The sequence below is a fragment of the Orcinus orca genome, chromosome 19 (genome assembly GCF_937001465.1).
Source record: "Orcinus orca chromosome 19, mOrcOrc1.1, whole genome shotgun sequence".
In the NCBI taxonomy this organism is placed as follows: Eukaryota; Metazoa; Chordata; class Mammalia; order Artiodactyla; family Delphinidae; genus Orcinus; species Orcinus orca.
This window is the reverse complement of record NC_064577.1, coordinates 27,098,268-27,119,760: the sequence shown is the minus strand read 5'-3', so window position 1 is coordinate 27,119,760 and position 21,493 is coordinate 27,098,268. Positions and strand designations below refer to the sequence as shown.

At 54.0% G+C, this 21,493-nt stretch overlaps 2 protein-coding genes across 4 annotated transcripts in view; one reads left to right on the top strand and one right to left on the bottom strand.

The window, feature by feature from the left end:
• Window positions 1–21,493, bottom strand: part of RPL38 (ribosomal protein L38) — a 797,591-nt gene that overhangs the window by 616,678 nt on the left and 159,420 nt on the right. The gene's annotated exons all lie outside the window — the stretch shown is intronic.
• Window positions 1–21,493, top strand: part of SDK2 (sidekick cell adhesion molecule 2) — a 267,076-nt gene that overhangs the window by 177,294 nt on the left and 68,289 nt on the right. For both annotated transcript variants that reach the window (XM_033438412.2, XM_004275434.3), the window contains exons 6-15: window positions 4,381–4,492; window positions 6,483–6,673; window positions 6,799–6,882; window positions 8,506–8,700; window positions 9,223–9,339; window positions 10,981–11,148; window positions 12,085–12,187; window positions 16,811–16,987; window positions 17,326–17,462; window positions 18,415–18,562. In XM_033438412.2, coding sequence (XP_033294303.1) covers window positions 4,381–4,492; window positions 6,483–6,673; window positions 6,799–6,882; window positions 8,506–8,700; window positions 9,223–9,339; window positions 10,981–11,148; window positions 12,085–12,187; window positions 16,811–16,987; window positions 17,326–17,462; window positions 18,415–18,562 — 1,432 coding nt within the window. The remainder of the gene's footprint in view (window positions 1–4,380; window positions 4,493–6,482; window positions 6,674–6,798; window positions 6,883–8,505; window positions 8,701–9,222; window positions 9,340–10,980; window positions 11,149–12,084; window positions 12,188–16,810; window positions 16,988–17,325; window positions 17,463–18,414; window positions 18,563–21,493) is intronic.

Genomic DNA, 21,493 nt, shown 5'->3' with positions numbered 1-21,493 from the left:
ATCGTCCTGGGGCAGCGAGACCCAACTTTGCCCCCATGTGGGGAGCCCCTAAGCTTCCTCGTGCCCCAGGACCCCGTCCACATCGCGAGCTCGTGAGGAAGATGCCCGTCCTTGCTCTGGTTTGCAGGTGGTTTTCTTGCCTGATCTTTAGGGCCCCATTCACCCCACTGTCCAGAGCAGTGCCTGAGCATGGCCAGGCTGTCCCCGTCCCCCTGGCTGGCCCTCCCGAGACCCTGAGTCAGTACAGGCCTCCCTGCAGGGAGCGCCTGCTAGAAAGGTGCGTCCTGCCGAGGGTGGGTCCACCCGAGCGGTCCCCCTCTGCCTCCACACCACACCAACAGCCTCCCTTTCCGCCGCCCCACGTGCTGGGCACCAGCCGGCACTCTGGTGCTCCATCGTTACAGCAAACCCTGGAGGCAGTCTGTCATTCCCCTCCACGAGTTACAAAAGCGGGGGAAACAGGCCTAAGAGGTGAAGCAATTTACTTCCCGGCGACATTCGCTAATGATGCGCAAACCCGAGAATGGAACCGTGTTTCCCTGGCTGCCAAGCTCACCTCATTAACAGCTCCCCAGACGTCCCAGAGGGAAACAGATCTCCCTCTTGGCCACTGCCGCCCCCTGAGAGGCACCTCGAGACTTTTCAGAAGTTACCCCACCCCAGTCTTTACCTCCCAGTCGTGGCTGCCACCGGCTCCCCTGCTTTCTCCAGCGCCTGCCACTGGTGACCTCCTGGTTGCAAACCCACTTCCTGCATCCTGATTCTCTCCACTGACCCCCCTCTTGGCACCCCGTAACCTGAGCTTCCTCAGCCCTGCGTGTCTCCCCCTGTTCTCCCGTCTCCTGCTTCCTTCTCCCCTGACGTGAACAAGCCAATGCCTGGTTCTCTGCCCTTTGTGCCTCCCACTCCCCCACCCCTGGTCCCCGGGGTCCCCCTCGCCCCACCCTCCTGTTCTCTCCGGGCGCGTCACCCCCCGGGGCTCCTGCCTCGTGTTCCTGAATGTCCCCCCTTGAGTACCTTCATTCCGACATCCCACCGCCATCTCCACCCCAGGGTGACAAAATCCCAACCCATCTCCCTTCTTTGAAAACCTGTTCCTCTGGGGCTTAACTTTTCTCTGTAAAGGGGGCCCCATGTCCAGGCATCTTTTCCTCGTGTCTGTCGACCCCTCCGTGTAATGTGCCCACCTAGGGCTGACTTCCAGCCCATAGCCCAGCTTGGAAATTCTCAGGAATCTGGCCCTGACCCAACTTCTCCCAGTCAGATCTACTCCCCCTAGCAGGGATGGAAAATGGGATTCACCTCATCGGCCAGCTCTGATCCATTGTTGGTGCTTTGTTAAGAAGGATTCTGAGGACACCTCTGGGCTCAGCCATGAAAAGCACTGACCCATCAGGAGAGTGGGCTGGGGACGGGGCAGCATGTGGGCCAGGGTCCGTCACGTCTGCTCTGGGGCTCTCCCCTCTCATCCATCCCAGCGCTCTGAGGCCACTCCGGCGTCACGCCCACATTTACCTCCGGCTCCCCCCATTCAGCTCACCTTCACTCACACAGCGCTTCTCTTCTGGAATGTTCTTCTTCCTCTGGCTTCTCTGAGTTCCACTCAAGTTCCCCCATCTCCTGTGAGTCCCCAGGGAGCACTCGAGGCTTTGCCTGATCTCCCGTAGCCCTGAACACGTGTGTCCTCCTTCCCTCGGTCAAGAGGCCCCTGAGAGTCCATGACTCCACCTCCTGGTAGCCTCTGGCTCCATCACTTGGTCCAGGCTGGGCTGGGGGTGGAGGGAAGAAACAAGGAAACCCCCCACCCAAGCTCAGGCAGACAAGTCCCCAGAGGAGGGACCGTCATCTGTTGAGGACCTACTGTGTGCCAGGGACTCTGCGCTTACCCCAGAGCAGCCTAGCCGTGCCCCCCCCCGGACCCTCCTTCCAACACCCGTCATGCGCATCTTTAATCTCTTAGCCGTCCACGCGACTGCACGCCATGAGGACAGACCCCCCACCCATCTCATTCGGCAGGGAATCCCTGGTGCCTGGTACAGTCTGGCACACACAGAGCCCTTACCCAGAAAAGATTTGTCGAGTCGGGAGCTGGTCCCACACAACCCTGAGAGGCGGTGATTTCTACCCCCTTTCTGCAGCTGAGAAAAACTGAGAGACTCGGGGGGATGGCAGCCGGAGTCACGCCCAGGACGCCTGGGGCAGAGCAAGAGTTTGAGCCAGGCCTTCCTGCCCGCCAGGCCCTCCTTCACTGCATCCGGGGCCCTTTCCCTCGTACCCTGCAAGCAGCCACCTGGATCTGGGCAGGACAGGGTCCCTGGGTGGGTGTCAGTCACCCCTTTAACCTCCTAAAGCCAACAAGGCAGCCCTGAGGTGGGGGGGGCAGCCCTCCTATTTTTAAACTCCGAGGGCTCTGTTTACCCATGACGCCGTGGGGCTCTGTCTGTCTTCTCCTCGTGCGCCAGTCGTCTGGGCCTCCGTAGCTGCGCACCGCGGCGTGCAGTAGACAGCGTGGGGCACTTTCATGGACTCAGCGACGTCAGCAGCTTTCAGTCCCGTCGCTCTTTATGGCGCCTACATGAGGCTCTTACATGGTTGCAGTCATTTTGGTTTATAAGCTTCCTTTCTTCCCCCCTTCATTTTAGTTTATTGTTTACATTTTATTCCCAGCAAGGCCTGGAGGCCCGGCAGGAAAACCCTTCCCGGGGCTGACTGGGGTGGACTGACGTCCCCATAAAGCATGTCCTGTTGCTGTGGCCTGGGGGGCTGTGTGTTTCATTATGACCTGCACCTCCAGAGCCTCCCGGTTAGGGGCCACCTGGATGGATTTGTTGTGAGAGCAAGTCCTTGGTGGCTGTATTGCTGGGAGCCATAGAGCAGGTGTACAGAGAATATTGGAGTTTCTGCCAGTATTGGGCCTGCACTGACCCACAAAGTTAAGAACCTGGCCACTTCTTAAAGAGCTCAAAAACTATAAAAAAGGAAATGCTCCTGCCTCTGTTAGGAGAGTTTGGGGCGTTTTTGGGGTGTTCTGCTTTAATAAAGCCCAGTCATGATAAGTTCTCTTTCATTTTAATCGTCGACCCTGGAAGTTATACAACGATAGCTCCAGTCCCATGCGTTCATTCGCCTAACAGATGTATTTGAGCACCTACTGTGTGCTGTGTGGCATGGTTCTGGAAGTGGGGGCGAACAGGACTGTCTTGACTCAGGCTGCCGTGACAGAATGCCACAGACGGTGGGGCTCAAACACAGGCATTTACTTGTCATAGTTCTGGAAGTCCAAGATGAAGGTACCAACATGGTTGGTTTTGGCTGAAGGCTCTCTTCCCTGGCTTGCAGATGGCTGCCTTCTTACTGTGTCCTCACATGGCAGAGAGAGAGCTCTGGGGCCTTTTCCTCATCTTACCAAGGCACTAGCCCTGTTGGATTAGGGCCCCACCCATATGACCTTATTTAACCCAATTACCTCTTAAAGACGTCACCCCAAACACAGGGGAGTTAGGGCTCCAACATATGAATGGGGGTGGGGGTGGGGACAATTCAGTCCAAAGCAAAAACAAATGAGGTTCCTGCCTCATAGAATGTATTCATTTCCTAAGGGCCACAAACTGGGTGACCTATCACAACAGAAATTTACTCTCGCATAGAAGTCTGAAATCAAGGTGTCAGCGTGCCCATGCTCTCTCTGACAGGTGTAAGGGAGGGTCCTTTCCTGCCTCTCCAAGCCTGTGGTAGTTGCAGACAATCCTTGATGTTCCTTGGCTTGTAATTCATTACTGCAGTCTCTGCCTCTGTCTTCACCTGGCCGTCTCCCCTGTGGGTCTGTGTCTAAATTTCCCTCTTCTTATAAGGACACATCATATTGGACTTCGGGCCCACCCTGATGCGGTAGGACTGCATCTTAACTTGATTGCTCTTGCAAAGACCCTATTTTCAAATAAGGTGACATTCACAGCTGCCATGGACTTGGATTTGGGGGACAGTGTTCAGCCAACTACAGGGAGTTTGCATTCTGGTAGAAGAGGTGGCAAATGAACCAGTAAGCCAACAAGATAAATGCATGTGGAGGGAAGGATTTTGAAGGCAAAAAGCCAGGACAGGGGGATGGGGACGAGGGAGTGGCTGCATTACCGGAGGAGCGGGAGAGGTCTTGAGGTCTCCAGTGCACTCTCCCTGGACACTGTGTGGAGACCCATCAGCAGAGGAGGTGGAAGGGACCCCAGGGTCCGTGTCTGGAGGTTCGGCTCTGGGGCTGCTGGGGCGTCTGCCCCATGGCCACCTGCCCCCGCTCCGTGAGGACAAAGGTCTCCCGTGGCATCCCTCTAAAGGGGGGTGGGATTTCCGGCCTCTGTTCCCAGCTGACACCTGTCCTCTCTCCAGATGTAGGGGGCCCCGCAGACCCCATCGCTCCAACCATCATCATTCCTCCCAAGAACACCAGCGTGGTGACCGGGACCTCGGAGGTGACCATGGAGTGCGTGGCCAATGCCAGGTGGGCAGTGCCCCTCCCCCACTTTAACTCCAGCGAGCGCTCCTGACCTGTGGGCTCGGAGGAGACCAGTCGGAATTCAGACAGGCCCAGAAGTGTCACGTGAGGACCCATGAAAGAAGATGGGGTATTTAGCCTAGAGGAGGGGTGATAGGTGGGCCATCACAGAGCCCTCGGATGCAAGCAGGGCCCGCCCGAGGGGAGAGCCCACGCCTCGAGGCATGGCAGCAGTTACGGGCCAGCAGATCCCAGCCCGGGATATTTGGGGCCGGTGGGGGATCCACTCATACTTCCAACGTTCAGAGCAGCCTGGAGATGGGTGGCTCACCTCTGCCAGCAGTGCCCTCCTCGCGTGCAGGCATGGGCAAGAGGAAAGCTGTGCTAGGAGACAGGTCACGTGATGGACTTTGCAGGAGGGTAGACCTGGGGTCAGGTGCAAATGCGGCCCCTTCTCAGCCGTGTACGACCCTCACTTCTCTCCCTTGGTCGTGTGTGGGCACTGTGCTACATGCCCTCCCACAAAACCTCCTTTCTTCCAACAGCTACCCACGTAGGTGTCACTACTCTGAAGCCCAGAGAGGGCAAGCAACCTACCAAAGGTCACCCAGCTGACCGATAGCAGAGTTGCAATACAACAAGCCACCACCCCTCGGGCCCATGCTCACTGCCAGGCTCTGGGCCTTAGTGTCCTTGGCTATAAAATGGGAAATGACGCAGCACCTACCTCAGCAGTGAGGCATGCAGGTAGAATGCTGGAGCCAGCCCGACCTGACACCTCCTAAGTGCTCCAGAAAGATGATCCAATGTGATGGAGTGGGCAGTTAGACCAGTGACCCCAAGGTCTCCCCCAGCTGAAGTTTCCCGGACAGCGTATCTCTGTAGCAGTGCTTCTAAAAGTACGCTTCTCAGGGACTTCCCTGGTGATCCAGTGGTAAAGAATCCGCCTTCCGGGGCAGGGGACACAGGTTCGATCCCTGGTCGGGGAACTAAGATTCCCACATGCCGTGGGGCAACTAAGCTCGTGCACCACAACTACTGAGCACGCGCGCCACAACTAGAGAGAGAAAACCCGCATGCCACAGCTAGAGAGAAGCCGGCGCACCACAACGAAAGAGCCCACGTGCCGCAACTAAGACCCAACGCAGCCAAAAAAAATTTTTTAATACATAAAAGTACATTTCTCAGAACCCAAGTTTCTCACAAGTAGGGGAAAGGCCGCCAGGATGCAACAGAGCACGTTAAGGGAGCAGAGAAGAACCTACATAACACCATTCAGGCCAGGCTGCCCAAACGCACTTGACCATGAAACCCCTTTTTCGTGGGACCCCTCTGAGCCCCCGGGGAGCTAGCACGGACCCCACTTTGGCAGATCCGCCCTTAGGGATCCATGAGGTGCTAAACAGGAGAGCCGGGCCAACCCCAGCTCAGGGGTCCTCGGGGAGCCGGGGTCAGTGATGGAGGAAAGGGGGCCCAACTCACACCCTCAGCCCTCTCTCAGAGTAGGGGGTGCGTATGTCCACCTGCCTGCCTTTGTTTCCCCATCTCCAAACTTTGGGTGCTTCCCTCCCATTTCAACTTGTCACTTTCGCTCACCTTTCACACTTTCCTATCCACTGACTTCTGTGGGATGGGGCACGGCACGCGGAGCAGAGCAGAAGAAAGAGAGATGCGTGGGAAGGACACGTTTCTGCTCTCAAAAGCCCCCGAGCACGAGTTACCCCCGGGACCGGGTCCTGAGTGAATCCATCCACCCTCGCCACAACCCCCGGGTGGGCACGGTTGCCCCCATTTCACAGACGAGGAAACTGAGGCCCAGAGCACTGAAGGAGCCGCGCCAAAGAACGGCTTGCACCTAGAGAGTGTCAGGGGCGTGGGCAAACCCAGGCAGCCTGGCCCCGGACCTGCAGTCCTTACCATGCCCTGCCCTGCCTCTCGGGCCTCTGAAGTCTCTGTGGCTGATGGCCTGCCTCCCTCGCACCCCCCCCCAACCCAGGCCCCTGATCAAGCTGCACATCACTTGGAAGAAGGATGGGGTGCTGCTGTCCAGCGGCATCAGCGACTACAACCGCCGGCTCACCATCCCCAACCCCACGGGCAGCGACGCCGGTTACTACGAGTGTGAGGCCATCCTTCGCGGCAGCAGTGCCTCCTCTGTCGTCCGTGGCGCCTACCTGTCTGTGCTGGGTGAGACGGGGTGGGGCTGCTGGGGTCCCCCAAGCATGGGGCCTACTTAAGGGTGACCCCCCAAACGGTGGCCATACCAACAGGAGCACAGCTCTGACACCCCCGCCCCGTCCCCCCTCCTGCAGAACCGCCTCAGTTTGTCAAGGAGCCAGAGAGACACATCACAGCAGAGATGGAGAAAGTGGTGGACGTCCCCTGTCGGGCCAAAGGTAACGCGGTGGTGTGGATGGAGGGGGACAGGGACCCCCGGACCTTCAGCCGCTCCTGTCCCTGACACGGACTTTTCTAAATTCTCATCCTTCTCATCACTGAGCAGAGAGTCAGTCTGGCTGTAGGCAGACACCCCAGGAAACAACAGGCCAAATTACCATAATCTCAGAGCTGGAAATCAACCCCCTGTTACCATAACTTGAAGGTTACAAATGAATCCAAATTACCGTAATTTCAGGATAGGTGACAGACCTAAATTGCCCATAATTTGAGAGTCGTAGACAATGCCAAATTATCGTTATGTCAGAACTGAGTGCATCTCTGCCTGGTGTCTGGGCCATTTTGCTTCACCTCCTCCCACCATTTTTACTTAACCCCGCCTTGTCAGAATTCTTGCAGACTTTCTACTTTTCTCATCCCCACCCCCCCTTCAGGTTCCACTGAGCTCAAAGGCACCCCGAAACCAGGGTGAAATCTGGGATGATGGGATGATAGGGGAGAGCGTGCATGACGGGACAGGGTCTGACATTGAACAGAGAGGAGAATGTAGCCCAGGTAGGAGGGAGGGTCCAGTGCAGGGGGAGGGGGGATCCTGACCCCGGTTCTGAGACCACACCAGGGGAAGACAGATCCATTCATTTATTGAACAAAGGTTTTGGAGGGCTTATCATGTGCCGATACTGTTCTCGGGGCTGGAGAGACACGGGATGAACCAAACAGCCGAATCCCCGCTCTTACAGAACTTACGTTCTCATGAGGAAGGTAGACAAACCAATAAGCAAATAAAGAGAGCGTATTTCACTTCATCTAAAATGCCATGGGTTGTAAGATGCCCCATTATTTCATGTGCCTCTAAGAAAGAAAAGGGACTGCCAATTAAATTATGACATGCTGTCGATTGTAAGACACGTCCTGATTTGAGACGTTACAATGTGAAAGAAGGCTCTGCTTGGACTGGATGAACTATTAGAGGACGTCAGGGTTGAAAAGTGCTGGGAAGGAACACCAAGCAGGCTGAGGGGGCTCGGAGCCACGGGGTGGTCTTTCGAACGGGGTTTGGGGACCTTTTCTGTAGAAGTCACATTTGAGCAGAGACGCAGTGGGAGAGGTGAGAGGGCCAGGGGATACCTATGGGAAGAGCATGCCAGGCTGGGGACATAGCCTGGGGAAGGCTGAGGCGTAAGGGGAGCCCCATTCACCTCCCCGTGCGACCCGGTAGGAGGGGGCTTCCGAAGGAATGCTGATCCCATCCGCATGCCCCTTGACACAGGGTTCTCTGGTCACCTGGGTTTGTGAAAGCCCAGTTGGAGGTTCCCAGAGCACACAAAAGACTCTGCTAAATATTGCAGAAAAAATGGAGCTTGTCCAGTCCAGCCTTTCCAAGCTAAACTAACCCCAGGATCTTTTAAATTTTCCTGGAATGCCTACTCGATGAGAATTTGAGAACTGTCCCTCTGAGAAAATCTTTCCCCGCTCCCAAGACCAACAGTGGCACCTCTGAGAAGGTTCTAGAAACCAAGACACCCCAGGGACACCCCGCCCCCCCTCCGAGGACTTGCTGCCTCAGCCTCTACCTGGGCATCCCTCAGGGGCGGCTGACGGTGGGCGCTCGTCTCCCACAGGTGTGCCGCCACCCTCCATCACCTGGTACAAGGACTCGGCCGTGGTGGAGGTGGGGAGGCTAAGCCGCTTCCGGCAGCGAGGCGACGGGGGCCTGCAGATCAGCGGGCTAGTGCCCGACGACACCGGCATGTTCCAGTGCTTCGCCCGCAACGCGGCCGGCGAGGTGCAGACCTCCACCTACCTGGCCGTCACCAGTGAGTCGACCTTTCCTGTCCTGCACGAGCCCCTCCCACCCAGGACGCAGCTTTCCTGCAAGCCAGGGGCCTCTTGAGAACAGGATGCTGTGCGGTGCAGAGACAGGATCCCAGAAGGCTGTCCCCCGGGGCCGGGTGGCTCTGGCCAGTGACACCTGCTGCTTCTGCAGCCAGCACCGTTTTTTCTTTTACAAACCAGAGCCTCGATTTCACATTTGATGAAGGATGAATCCCATTTACCTTGTCATGGAGGGTGTCAGCTGCCCTTGGGGGTCCTCAGTTTCCCCTAAATGGAGACTTGAGAATCAAGGCAGGGTGGGGACTGGTGTCACCTGGGTCCTTCCACGGGGCAGGTGGTAAGGGGAGCCCCTCGTGGGCCTTCCGGGCTTCTTCCCAATGCTGGGGCCCTGTCAGGACACCTGCATCCTTCCCTGCAGAGGGACCCACTTCAGCCAGCGGGAGTGGCAGGGCAGAACAAGGACCCGGGGTGTGCCTAAGAGGCCCCACTGTCTCCCTTCGCAGGCATCGCCCCCAACATCACCAGGGGCCCCCTGGACAGCACGGTGATTGACGGCATGTCAGTGGTGCTGGCTTGTGAGACTTCGGGGGCGCCCCGGCCGGCCATCACTTGGCAGAAAGGTAGCTGAGACAGATCTGCTTTGGAGGGTGTGGCCACGTGACAAAGTCTAGGGCAGTCCTCAGGGCTCAGTTCTGGAGCCAGCCTGGTGGGGTTTCCCATGTACAGTTGGGAAGGTTGTGCACTGTACAACCCAAGACGGTTTCTTTCACACGACGGTAGGTACCACGTGCCACCCTGCCGGGCTCAAGGCTCAGCTCTACCTCTTGTGAGGCCTGTGACCTTGGAGCCTCAAGGTTCCCATCTGTAAAATGGGGACAGTAGGACGCATACCTGGGAGCGGCATGAAAACTAGACGAGAGGATGCTCATGCAGGGCCTGCTCTGTGCCTGGGAAGTAGGGAGGCCCAAACAATGATGGCTGATGTAACATCCCGGTGAAGGTTGTTCGTACAGGTAGGAGGCCATCCCCGCTCCGCAGGCAGCTTGTGGGGCTCCAGACACCTGAGCCACCAAAGCCCAAGCCGTCTACCTAGGTCCACCCACCCCGCGTGACTCCTCCACACTCTGCATTGTACACTCACCTTCACAGCCCTCCCCGGGGACACACACACATGTACACACACACACACAGAGTCACTCACTCACACCCCCAGGCCTCTGCTCAGATGAACCTTCTCCACAGGACTCACCCAGGCCCTCCCCCGACCCCCCGCTGCTTTATTTTCCCACCTTCTAATACGCAAGATCATCTGCACCTTGGTTTTGCTTATTGCCTGGCCCCCCACGAGGTCAGGGCTTTCGATTTTGTCCCCTGCTATCTCCCCAGGGCCTAGAACAGAGTCTGACACACAGTAGATACCCCATCACTATTGGTGGGGGGAGTGTGGGCACACTCAGGCCCAGAAGTAAACACACCCACCTAACACGCTCACTTGTTCAGTATGCCCACACGTGTGTGCAGAGGGACGCGCTCCCCGCCAGACTTGCACATGGACAGTCCCCTCTGTACAGACAGGTGGGATTTTCTCTAAAATAGGTACAATCACGAAAACCTGCACTCTCAGACTCACTCACACACGGCGTATCCTCTCCCTCCCTCCCTCCCTCCCTCCCTCTCCCTCTTTCCAGGCCTCCCTAGGTCCCACTGCAGAGGGAGGTCCGTCCTGACAAGGGCTGCCCCTGCCCTATGTGTCCCTCTCCGCCCCCACCCCTTACTGTTCCCACCCATCACTTTCCTCCGCTCCCCTGCAGGTGACCCTCCAGAAGCATCCTCCCACAGGATGCTTGTCACCACTTTGTCAGAGCTCTCTGTCCCCTTCCCCCCAGCCCAGGTGCCAGCTGCCTCCGAGGGCTGTGCCCGGCAGCGTCAAGAGACAGTGCTGGCTTCCTCTGGTGAAGGGCAGACAGCGCGGTGGGTGGAGAGACATCAGGAGACCCGGGCTCTGGGCCACCCACTCTGTGACCGTGTGCCCTTGTGTCCATCACCAAGTCAGAAACCATTCTGGTCCCCAGCCCCGCTGCCACCACCATCCCCCCACCGGTGGCCCTTCCAGCCTTTCTGAAGCTGGGAGCTTGCCTGAGCTCACCCTGCCCCAGACGGGCCGGGGACGGGTGGGAGTGCCGTCCAGGCCCTTGGCGATGTCAGTGTGCCAGGGCGGCAGCCTGAACCCATGCATCCCCCCCAACCCCGTGTCGCCCCAGGGGAGCGCATCCTGGCCAGCGGCTCAGTCCAGCTGCCTCGCTTCACGCTCCTGGAATCCGGCAGCCTGCTCGTCAGCCCCACGCACACCTCCGACGCCGGCACCTACACCTGTTTGGCCACCAACTCTCGGGGGGTCGACGAAGCCTCGGCCGACCTGGTTGTGTGGGGTGAGTATGAAGGGCAAGCGGGAGCTCTTTAGTTAGTTGGTTAGTTGGCGCTGAGCGCGCGCGAGCCCCTGCAGCTCCACATCCACATGTCTGTCCAGCCGGCACGTCTTACAAGAAGGACCTGGATGGATCAATGCAGAGGACAGGCCACAGGAAGGCCAAGGTCCCGCGGGTGATGCCGTGTGAGCGAGGCTCTGGCCGTGCCTGGCCAAGCTGAGAGAAGAGAGAGCTGATGGGCATAGACTTTAGGGCCGAAATCAGCACACTTTTTCTGTAAAGGGCCAGATAGTAAATATTTTAGGCTTTGTGAGCCAAACAGTCTCTGTCACAGCTCCATGAACTCCTCTGTTTCATCAAGAAAGCAGCTGTAGATGGTGGTGAATCCAGTGGGTGTGGCTGAGTGCCAGGACGGGGGAATTTACCCAGCCAGGCCCCCAGCTGGGCTCGACCCCAGGCTGTGGTTTGTGACCCCTGCTCTGGGGCAACTTCCCAAGCCCCTTCCCACCCTCAGATGGTACCACTTGGGGTCTGGTACCACACGTAGGTGTGGGCCGCCCTTCTAGCTGAGCGCCAGGGGCCTGGTGGGTGATGGTGGGCATTAGACCCAGAATCAGACAATCCTATTTTTACCCTGGCTGGACCACTGGTGTGCTGGGAACACAGCCCTGATCTTTCTTCATCCCTTGCGTGGGTTTGTGGGAGCAAAATTAAAAGAGCCCCCACTGTGATCGTGGCTTCCAAGAATCCCATACCGTGGAAGCACGTGGTTCTTAACGTTCTGGGACACTGACCACAGCAGACCAGTCCACCCGTAGAATTCAGCCACTCGGGTGCCGTTCACCTGAAGGTCCCCCTCCCCTACACCTGCATCTCACCTGTCTGTGTGGGACCCACCTGTTTCCCTTCCCACCACGCCGTCTCCCTGCTCTCTTTCAGCCCGGACCCGCATCACCAAGCCCCCCCAGGACCAGAGCGTCATCAAGGGAACCCAGGCCTCCATGATGTGTGGAGTGACCCACGACCCCCGAGTGACTGTCAGGTACTCCTTCGGCTGTGGCCCCTTGTAGGCAAAAGGGGAGGGGCAGCTTTAGGGGGTAGCTGGTTGCTGGGCGAGTGTCTACACGGGTAAGTGTGGCCCGTGCAGAGCTAGTGCAGGGCTGGGACATGGGGGATACTAAGTAAATGCCTGGCGGACTGACCAGCCTGAGTTGAATTGGGCAGGGTGGTGGGGGGAGGGGAAGGGGCTGGGGGGTGAAGAAGTGGAGGAAAGGGAGTGGAGGAGGGCGGAAGGGAAGGGATGAGAAAGAGGCATCTGTCTGGGGAGAGGTGGAGGCTCCGGGTTGCTCGGGACCCCCTGCTAGCACCACCCCCCCAGGCCTTAGACCCTCCGCCCACAGCGTGGACAGCAGGGGGGTCTGGGTAAACAGGTGTGGGAGCAGTGACAGGGCTGGGAAGGGAAAGGGTCCTGAGGTGACCCTCAAAGGGACACATGTGAGGGACAGAGGCCCAGCCTGGGGCCACCCCCGCCATCCTCCTTGGGAGCCCAGACCTCGGCCAGCCACTTGGCCTGGAGGGAACCAGGTCCCGCCGTGGAACGCCCTGGAGAGGCCAGGGAGCACAGAAGAAGCCGAGAAAGTCACGAAAGCTGGGAACCCTCCCAGGCTGGGCACAAGGACACTTCCTGGAACTAAAACAGGAACAAAATGGTCCCTTCAGGCTCTCCCTTGAGCTCTGGGATGCTGAGTGGAAAACGTCACTGTTTCCTTAGAAATAAATACTCCCTCCGTGCTGCTTCTCTATTTTATGGTCAATGTCACTGCCAAAGCAACTGGCACGGAGCTGGAAGGGCCGGGCACTGATGCCACTTGGAGTAACGGCCCGCTCTGCTCAGGAGGCAGTTGTGTCCTGGGACCCCACCTGGTGGCCACTGGGTATATGACAGTCTGTATGGCTGTGACAAATGGGACCCCGGAAACCAAGGTTGGAGGCAAGGGTACCACAACTTTTTTTTTTTGCTTTATTTCCCCTTTTTTATTTTATTTTTTATTGAAGTATAGTTGATTTACAATGTCGTGTTCATTACTACTGTACAGCAAAGTGATTCAGTTATACATATGTATGTATATTCTTTTCCATTTTGGTTTATCAGAGGATATTGAACATAGTTCTCTGTGCTACACAGTAGGACCTTGTTGTGTAAAGGCTGTGTATAAAAGCTTACATCTGTAACCCCAACCTCCCAGTTCACCCTCCCCCAACCCCCTCCCCCTTGGCAACCGCCAGTCTGTTCTCTATGACCGCGATTCTGTTTCTGTTTTGTAGATAAGTTCATTTGTGTCATATTTTAGATTCCACATGTAAGTGATAGCATATGGTATTTGTCTTTCTCTTTCTGACTTACTTCACTTAGTATGATAATCTTTAGTTGCATCCACATTGCTGCAAATGGCATTATTTTGTTCTTTTTTTATGGCTAATGTTCCATTGTGTGTATGTACCACATCTTCTTTATCCATTCCTCCATCGACAGACATCCATGGTTGTTTCCATGTCTTGGCTATTGTGAATAGTGCTGCTGTGAACATAGGGGTGCATGTATCTTTTTGAATGATAGTTTTTTCTGGATATATGTCCGGGAGTGGGATTGCTGGATCATTTGGTAGTTCTACGTTTAGTTTTCTGAGGAACCTCCATACTGTTTTCCACAGTGGCTGCACCACCTTACATTCAAGGGTACTAGGCTTTTAGATCCACACCCATTCTCAGAGGATCTGTCTCAGGCCCCAGTTGGAGAAACACCTCATTAAACGTTAAACATTGGCCCTTTAGGATACTCATCATCAAATGCAGACATGAGCCTTGAAATCACATAGATGGAGTTAGAACATGGCCAACAGATAATCTAGAAACATGAGCCTTGAAATCACATAGACGGAGTTAGAACATGGCCAACAGATAATCTAGAAACATGAGCCTTGAAATCACATAGATGGAGTTAGAACATGGCCAACAGATAATCTAGAAACATGAGCCTTGAAATCACATAGATGGAGTTAGAACATGGCCAACAGATAATCTAGAATATGCTTATCCCAGGGTTTATTAGATTTTTATTAAAAAAGTTAATATACCAAGTATAAAAATGTCTTCCAGGAGAACCCACATGTTCTCCCCATAGAACACTGCTGTGGGTCTCAGACCCATACATGAATAGCCGCTATCACTTTAGCATCCATTAATTGCAAATTTTTATTGTAACAAAAAGCTATATTAAGTCAGTAAAACTTTAAAATAAATTGGTATTTTATTCAAATGTTATCTACTAATACTTGGGAAAAACTTGCACATTTTATTCATCCTCTGGACAATTCTTGTGAACAGAGAGATTTAGGGACCCTTTGCAATATATCTGCAGGCCCACGTTCCGGGACCGCCAGTGAACTACAGATGGGAAATCACTGTTCCAGTTTACTGGAGGGGTCCTCGCCTTAGAGTGGAATTACCCATCTAGGACAATCATTTTTAGATGGGGGAGGGAACAGAATTGGTCCATCATCCCCCCAAACTGGCAAAATCTGTGGCCAAGGCCACCCCGACATCTCCCACGCACGCCTGGTTTCCATCACCTTGGGGGAGGGGAGCTTCCCGGCAGCCCTCCACCTCCTTGAGGTGAGTCTTAGGGGTGGGGTGGGCCCCAGACTTAAGTATTTTTTTAGAAGTCCCCGAAGTGATTCTGATGTGTAGCCAGAATTAAAAATCCCTGTTCTGGCGGCAGGAAACATACCAGGGGTTCCCTGAGTAGACAGACTGGAAAGGATTTGAACAACCAAATCAGACTAAAGTGGTAGCCACTTAATCCTGGTTACATATCCTCAGAATAAAGCTGGGCTCGGGGGACGCAGGCTGGGCAGGTGTAGGTGGCAGCATGAAAAACCTCCAGAATTGCTTCTGTTTGGTATCTGAACCCAGATCTAGACTGAATCCGAACAGTCCACCTTGTTAATATTAATCAGTACTGTTACTGTTTTTTCTTATCATACAGCTAATAGGTATCCGTTTTGGGAGGACAATATAGAAAATGCAGGTAAACCAAAGACCATGGGGAGGGATGGAGAGAGAGGAAGTAGAAAAGTAGATTAATCTGTTTCCTTTCACTAGAGAGAGTAGTATTTGGGTGTCATTTGAAAAAACTAGAAACAGTGTTTTACTCTGGTTTTTCCCTTACGAACCTGTTGTGAATCTCTTCCTCTGTCAGTTATATGACTGCTCAGTCCTCCACTGTGTGGATGCCACATAATTTGTTACCAGTTCCCTAATGCTGGGTATGTGGATTGTTTCTGAATGTTTGCTCATGTTAAGAAATATCATTCTGAATGTCCTTATAACTAAATATTTTTGCACATCTTTGATTTCCTGAGGACTATAAAATATTATTTAGGGCTTCCCCAGTGGCGCAGTGGTTGAGAGTCCGCCTGCCGAGGCAGGGGACACGGGTTCGTGCCCCGGTCCGGGAAGATCCCACGTGCCCCGGAGCAGCTGGGCCCGTGAGCCATGGCCGCTGAGCCTGCGCGTCCGGAGCCTGTGCTCCGCAACGGGAGAGGCCACAGCAGTGAGAGGCCCGCGTACCGCAAAAATAGATATATATATATATATATTACAGGCTCATTCTCCCCAGCCATCTCACACTCCCTAAACCCAGAGAGTTCTAGGGCCTTGTGACTCAGCCCCATCACCCTGTCCCTTCATTGAGCGACTGATGGGTTATTAGGAAAGCATCCCAGCCCGACCGCATTCCTGCCCTGGTCTCCCTGGTTGCCCTTCCCTGGGGGGAAGCAGCCCAGCATCCTCCCGGGAGCTGGCACCCTGTGTGTGTTCATGACAATGATTGTGTCTCCTTCAGAACGAATCCGGAGCAGGTATTGCTCATTGTCAGGCACGGGCATGTGTGTAGTTTCTCAAGTCCCCCTTTGTACCGACTGACCAAAGCTAAAGTGATTTTTCTAGATGCCAAAGTTAATTTGTCACAGTGATGCATTGATCTGATGATTCCCGTCATAAAACTAATCCCCACATGTAGTCTACATGGAGACGTTCATTCTTTTTCCAGCCCTAATCTTTTTTTTTTTTTTTTTTTTTTTTTGCGGTACACGGGCCTCTCACTGTTGCGGCCTCTCCCGCTGCGGAGCACAGGCTCCGGACGCCCAGGCTCAGCGGCCATGGCTCACGGGCCCAGCCGCTCCGCGGCATGTGGGATCCTCCTGGACCGGGGCACGAACCCGTGTCCCCTGCATCGGCAGGCGGACTCCCAACCACTGTGCCACCAGGGAAGCCCCCAGCCCTAATCTTTTAACCTCTTTGGAAGGTACCTTTTGTCCACTCTGCACCGCTTGGTGATGGCTTCCGGCCAAAAGCGACCAGGCTGTGACCTGGACCTGAACTGAAGGTGTGAACGGTGGATAATGATGTGGTCACGCTCCTGGACCAAGGGCCCCACCCGCAGGCGTGATGGGCTGCAGGTGCCCCCGCTGTGGCTGGGGGCTTGCCCCCTGCCCACCTTTGGAGCTCCCTGCTCCAGACCAGCCCTGGGCTGTGCCCACCCCAGCAGCCCCCCCCACCCTGCCTTCCCTGCCTCTCTTTACATAGCGGTCCTTCTTACTCTCAGGTACGTCTGGGAGAAGGATGGGGCCACACTGAGCATGGAGGGCAACCCCCGCATCCGTCTGGACAGAAACGGCTCCCTGCACATCTCGCAGACGTGGTCCGGGGACATCGGCACCTACACCTGCCGGGTGCTCTCAGCCGGAGGCAATGACTCTCGCAGTGCCCACCTGCGTGTGAGGTGAGGGCAGGCTCCGGGGGGTAAAGGGGTGCAGGCAGCAAAGGGAAGGCTGCGTCTAGGCAGGCCACCAGGCCAGGTGTGACCTGAGCCCGCCCACCTCACCCCAGCATCCTCCAGGCCTTCGCCAGCTCAGTTCGGCCCCTGTCAAGGGCGGGGAGTCTGGGTTATGGCTTTGGCCAGGTGGGCTCCAAAGCCAGTGCACGGAGTCTCCAGCCAAATGGCCCCAAAGGCTGGGTTCGGGGGCCGAGCCCCAGATATCATGGGAGCTCAGACTGAGTCCTGGGTGTCACCTGATTCTAGGCCTCACGGGGGGGCCCCGCCACACCTGTCTCCTCCAGGCAGCTGCCTCATGCCCCTGAGCACCCAGTGGCGACTCTCAGCGCCGCGGAGAGAAGGGCCGTCAACCTGACGTGGGCCAAGCCCTTCGACGGCAACAGCCCGCTGATCCGCTACGTCCTGGAGATGTCGGAGAACAGTAAGGCTGCTCCCACCCCCTCCGCCGACCGCAGCCAGGGCGACCCCACTTCTGTGCCTTTGAGCCAACCCTCTGGACGGCCCAGCTCCCTCATCTGTAAAATGAGCCACGGCATCCTGCCGTCGTGTGACAATTGAACGAGATGACGCACAGGCTGGACTGGGACCTGCCACCCAGAAGCCTCCAAGACACTGGCCATTAGTTTTTTGTTTGTTTTTTGTTGTTTTTTTTAAATTATTATTAATTTATTTATTTATATATATATTTTTGGCTGCATTGGGTGTTCGTTGCTGCGCGCGGGCTTTCTCTAGTTGCGGCGAGCGGGGGCTACTCTTCGTTGCGGTGCGCGGGCTTCTCATTGCAGTGGCTTCTCCTATTGCGGAGCACGGGCTCTAGGCGCGCGGGCTTCAGTAGTTGTGGCTCTCGGGCTCTAGAGTGCAGGCTCAGTAGTTGTGGCCACAGGCTTAGTTGCTCCACGGCATGTGGGATCTTCCCGGACCAGGGCTCGAACCCGTGTCCCCTGCATTGGCAGATGGATTCTTAACCACTGCGCCATCAGGGAAGTCCCTGGCCATTCGTTTTTGTTTTTTTTTTTTTAATTTTTATCCTCCATCCCCAAGCCATGAACTCCAAAATTAGCAGGCATCATTTGAGTGGTGTTTCAAATACAGTTTGCTAGAGCTCATCAATTTGAGAAAAAACAAAAAAGATAGAAAAGACAAATGCCTCTCAGTTTCCACGAGCCCTTGCTCCCTCCCCAGGACCCCCCAACCCCCTGGGACGTGTGGGCTAAGGGGACCCAGAAAAATGACGTGACCAGCCTCTACTGGACCAAGCTGGGGAGGTACTACCCTGCCAGCCCAAACGAGGCTGGACCCCTGCTGGGAATGGAGGGGGAAGAAGCATGCACTCCCAAGATGCCTACCTCAGCCTCCACCCTCTGTCCCTGTAGATGCCCCCTGGACGGTGCTCCTGGCCAGTGTGGACCCCGAGGCCACCTCGGTGATGGTCAAGGGCTTGGTTCCCGCACGTTCCTACCAGTTCCGTCTTTGTGCCGTCAACGACGTGGGGAGAGGACAGTTCAGCAAAGACACAGAGAGGTGAGGGGAGCCGGGTGGGTGTCTGTCAGGGGCTCAACTCACTAACCCAGTTGAGTTGTCCTTCTCACTGTGGGCCATGCAAGTTCCAAGACTTAACCGCATTCTGCTATACATCCCCATGGGTTGCCATCATTGTTAAACGCACGTGAATTTCCAAAGACGTCTAGGGTCTACACGGATCTCTGTACGCAGTGCCTTGCATGGTGCCAGACCCCATGAAGCCTCCAACAAAGCTTTTTTTAAAATGATGAAAGTTTAATAAAAACAGCAGTTCACGCGTTTTAACACCCACTTGTGTAGGAGGCGCGTTCTAGCCGCCTAGACCCCCATAGAACAGGCAGCCTCCTCTAGTGAGAAAAAAGACATCAGGTCAGAATGATAGTGACACCAATCCCATGCCCCAAAGCTGTGTGCTTTGCTCTTTATTTTTTTATGTGTATTTTTATTTTTTCCAGATTTATTGAGATATCGTTGACTTGTAACATTATGTAAGTTTAAGGTGTACAATGCGTTGATTTGACACACTCCTCTATGGCAAAATGATTACCCCCATGGTGTTAGCTGACACCTCCATCCTGTCACATAATTACCGTTTCTTTTTGTGGTGAGAACATTTGAGATCAACTTTCTTAGTAACCTTCAAGTATATAATACAGAATTCTTAGCTATAATCACCATGCTGTGTATTCCATCACCAGAACTTGTTATTCTTATAACTGGAAATTTATGCCTTTTGACTAACATCTTCCCCAGCCCCCCACCTCCTCTATTTCTCTGAGTTCAGCTCCCTTAGATTGCACGTCTAAGTGAGATCTGCAGTATCTGTCTTTCTCTGCCTGATTTATTTCACTTAGCATAACACCCTGCTGGTCCATCCATGTTTTTGCAAATGGCAGAATTTCTTTCTCTCTCATGGCTGGAAAATCTTTCACTGTATAGCTGTGTTACATCTTCTTTATCCATTTATTTGTGGACGGACACTTAGGGTGTTTCCATATCTTGGCTATTGTGAATAATGCTGCCGTAAACATGGGGGTGCAGATATGTCTTCGAGATCCTGTTTTCATTTCTTTGGGGTGAATATATACCCAGAAGTGGGGTAGCTGGATCACGTGGTAGTTCTGTTATCAATTTGGGGGGGAACCTCCATATTGTTTCCCATAGTCCCTGTACCAGTTTTTACTCCCACCAACAGTGCACGAGGGGTCCCTTTTATCCACATCCCCACCAACACTTGTTGTTTGTTGCCTTTTTTGTTTTTGTTTTTGTTTTGCGGTACGCGGGCCTCTCACTGCCGTGGCCTCTCCCGTTGCGGAGCACAGGCTCTGGACGTGCAGGCTCAGCGGCCACGGCTCACGGGCCCAACCGCTCCGCAGCATGTGGGATCTTCCCGGACCGGGGCACGAACCCGCGTCCCCCGCATCGGCAGGCGGACTCTCAACCACTGCGCCGCCAGGGAAGCCCTGTTTGTTGTCTTTTTGATAATAGCCATTCTGATGGGCGTAAGGTAATATCTCACTGTGGTTTTGGTTTGCATTTCCCTGATGGTTAGTGACGTTGAGCACCTTTTCATTGACCTGTTGGCCATTTTTATGTCTTTTTTGGAAAAATGTCTATGCAGCTCATTTGCCCATTTTTTGATCAGATTATTTCGTTTTTTGCTGTTGAGTTGTATGAGTTCTTTATATATTTTGGATATTAACCCCTTGTCAGATACACGGTTTGCAGATATTTTCTCCCATTCCATTATGTCGCCTTTTGATTTTGTTGTTTCTTTTTCTGTGCAGAAGCTTTTTAGTTTGATATAGTCCCACTTTTATTTATTTTTGCTTCTGTTGCTTGTCCTTTTGGTGTCATATCCAGGAAATTACTGCCAAGGCCAAAATCAAGGAGCTTTTCTCTTATGTTTTATTCTAGGAGTTTTATAGTTTCAGATCTTAAGTTTGTCTTTAATCCATTTCGAGTTCACTTTCGGGAGTGGTGTAAAATAGAGGTCCAATTGCCTTCTTCTGCATATGGTTATCCAGTTTTCCCAACATCATTTATTGAAGAGACTATCCTTTTCCCATTGAGAAGAGTTAATATTGTTAAAATGTCCATATCGCCCAAAGCCATCCGTTGATTCGATGCAATCCCTATCGCAATTGCAACGGCATTTTTCACAGAAATAGTAAAAAACGATTCTAAAATTTGTATAGAGCCACAAAAGACCCCAAATAGCCAAAGCAATCCTGAGAACAAAGAACAAAGCCAGAGGCACCACACTTCCTGATTCCCAACTATACTACAAAGTTATAGTAAACCAAAACAGTATGCTACTCATAAAAATAGACACATAGGGAATTCCCTGGTAGTCAAGTGGTTAGGACTCAGCACTTTCATTGCTGTGACCCAGGTTCAATCCCTGGTTGGTGAACTGAGATCCTGCAAGCTGCAACCAAAAAAAAAAAAAAAAAATAGACACATAGACCAATGGAACAGAATTGAGAGCCCAGAAATAATAGCAAATAGAAATAGCGAACAGTACTTGCTAAGGGAGCCAAGAATGCGCTTTGCTCTTTAAAAGATGCTCTTTGGTGTGTACACAGACCCCCCCCACTGGGTTTAATCAATCATTGTGGTTTCCCCACAGTTCCAATCAGCTTGAATCCCTCTGGCTTTTACTAGGGGGATGCCACAGGGGCTGTGACACTCTAACAGGAGGGAGAAGTGACAGCTAACAGCCTGGCATGGAGAGCAGTTATAGGAGAATTTATTCATTCACTGTTTACTGAGCACCTACTATGTGCCAGGCCACGTTTGGACCACGAGAGGTGGTGCAGGGGAAAAAAATGGACATAGCCCCAATCCTTCAGAGCTACGAAATCCCAATAACAAGAAGCCTCGAAGTGTAGGGAAACCATCCTATAACTTCTCCAGTCCTTTGGGCTT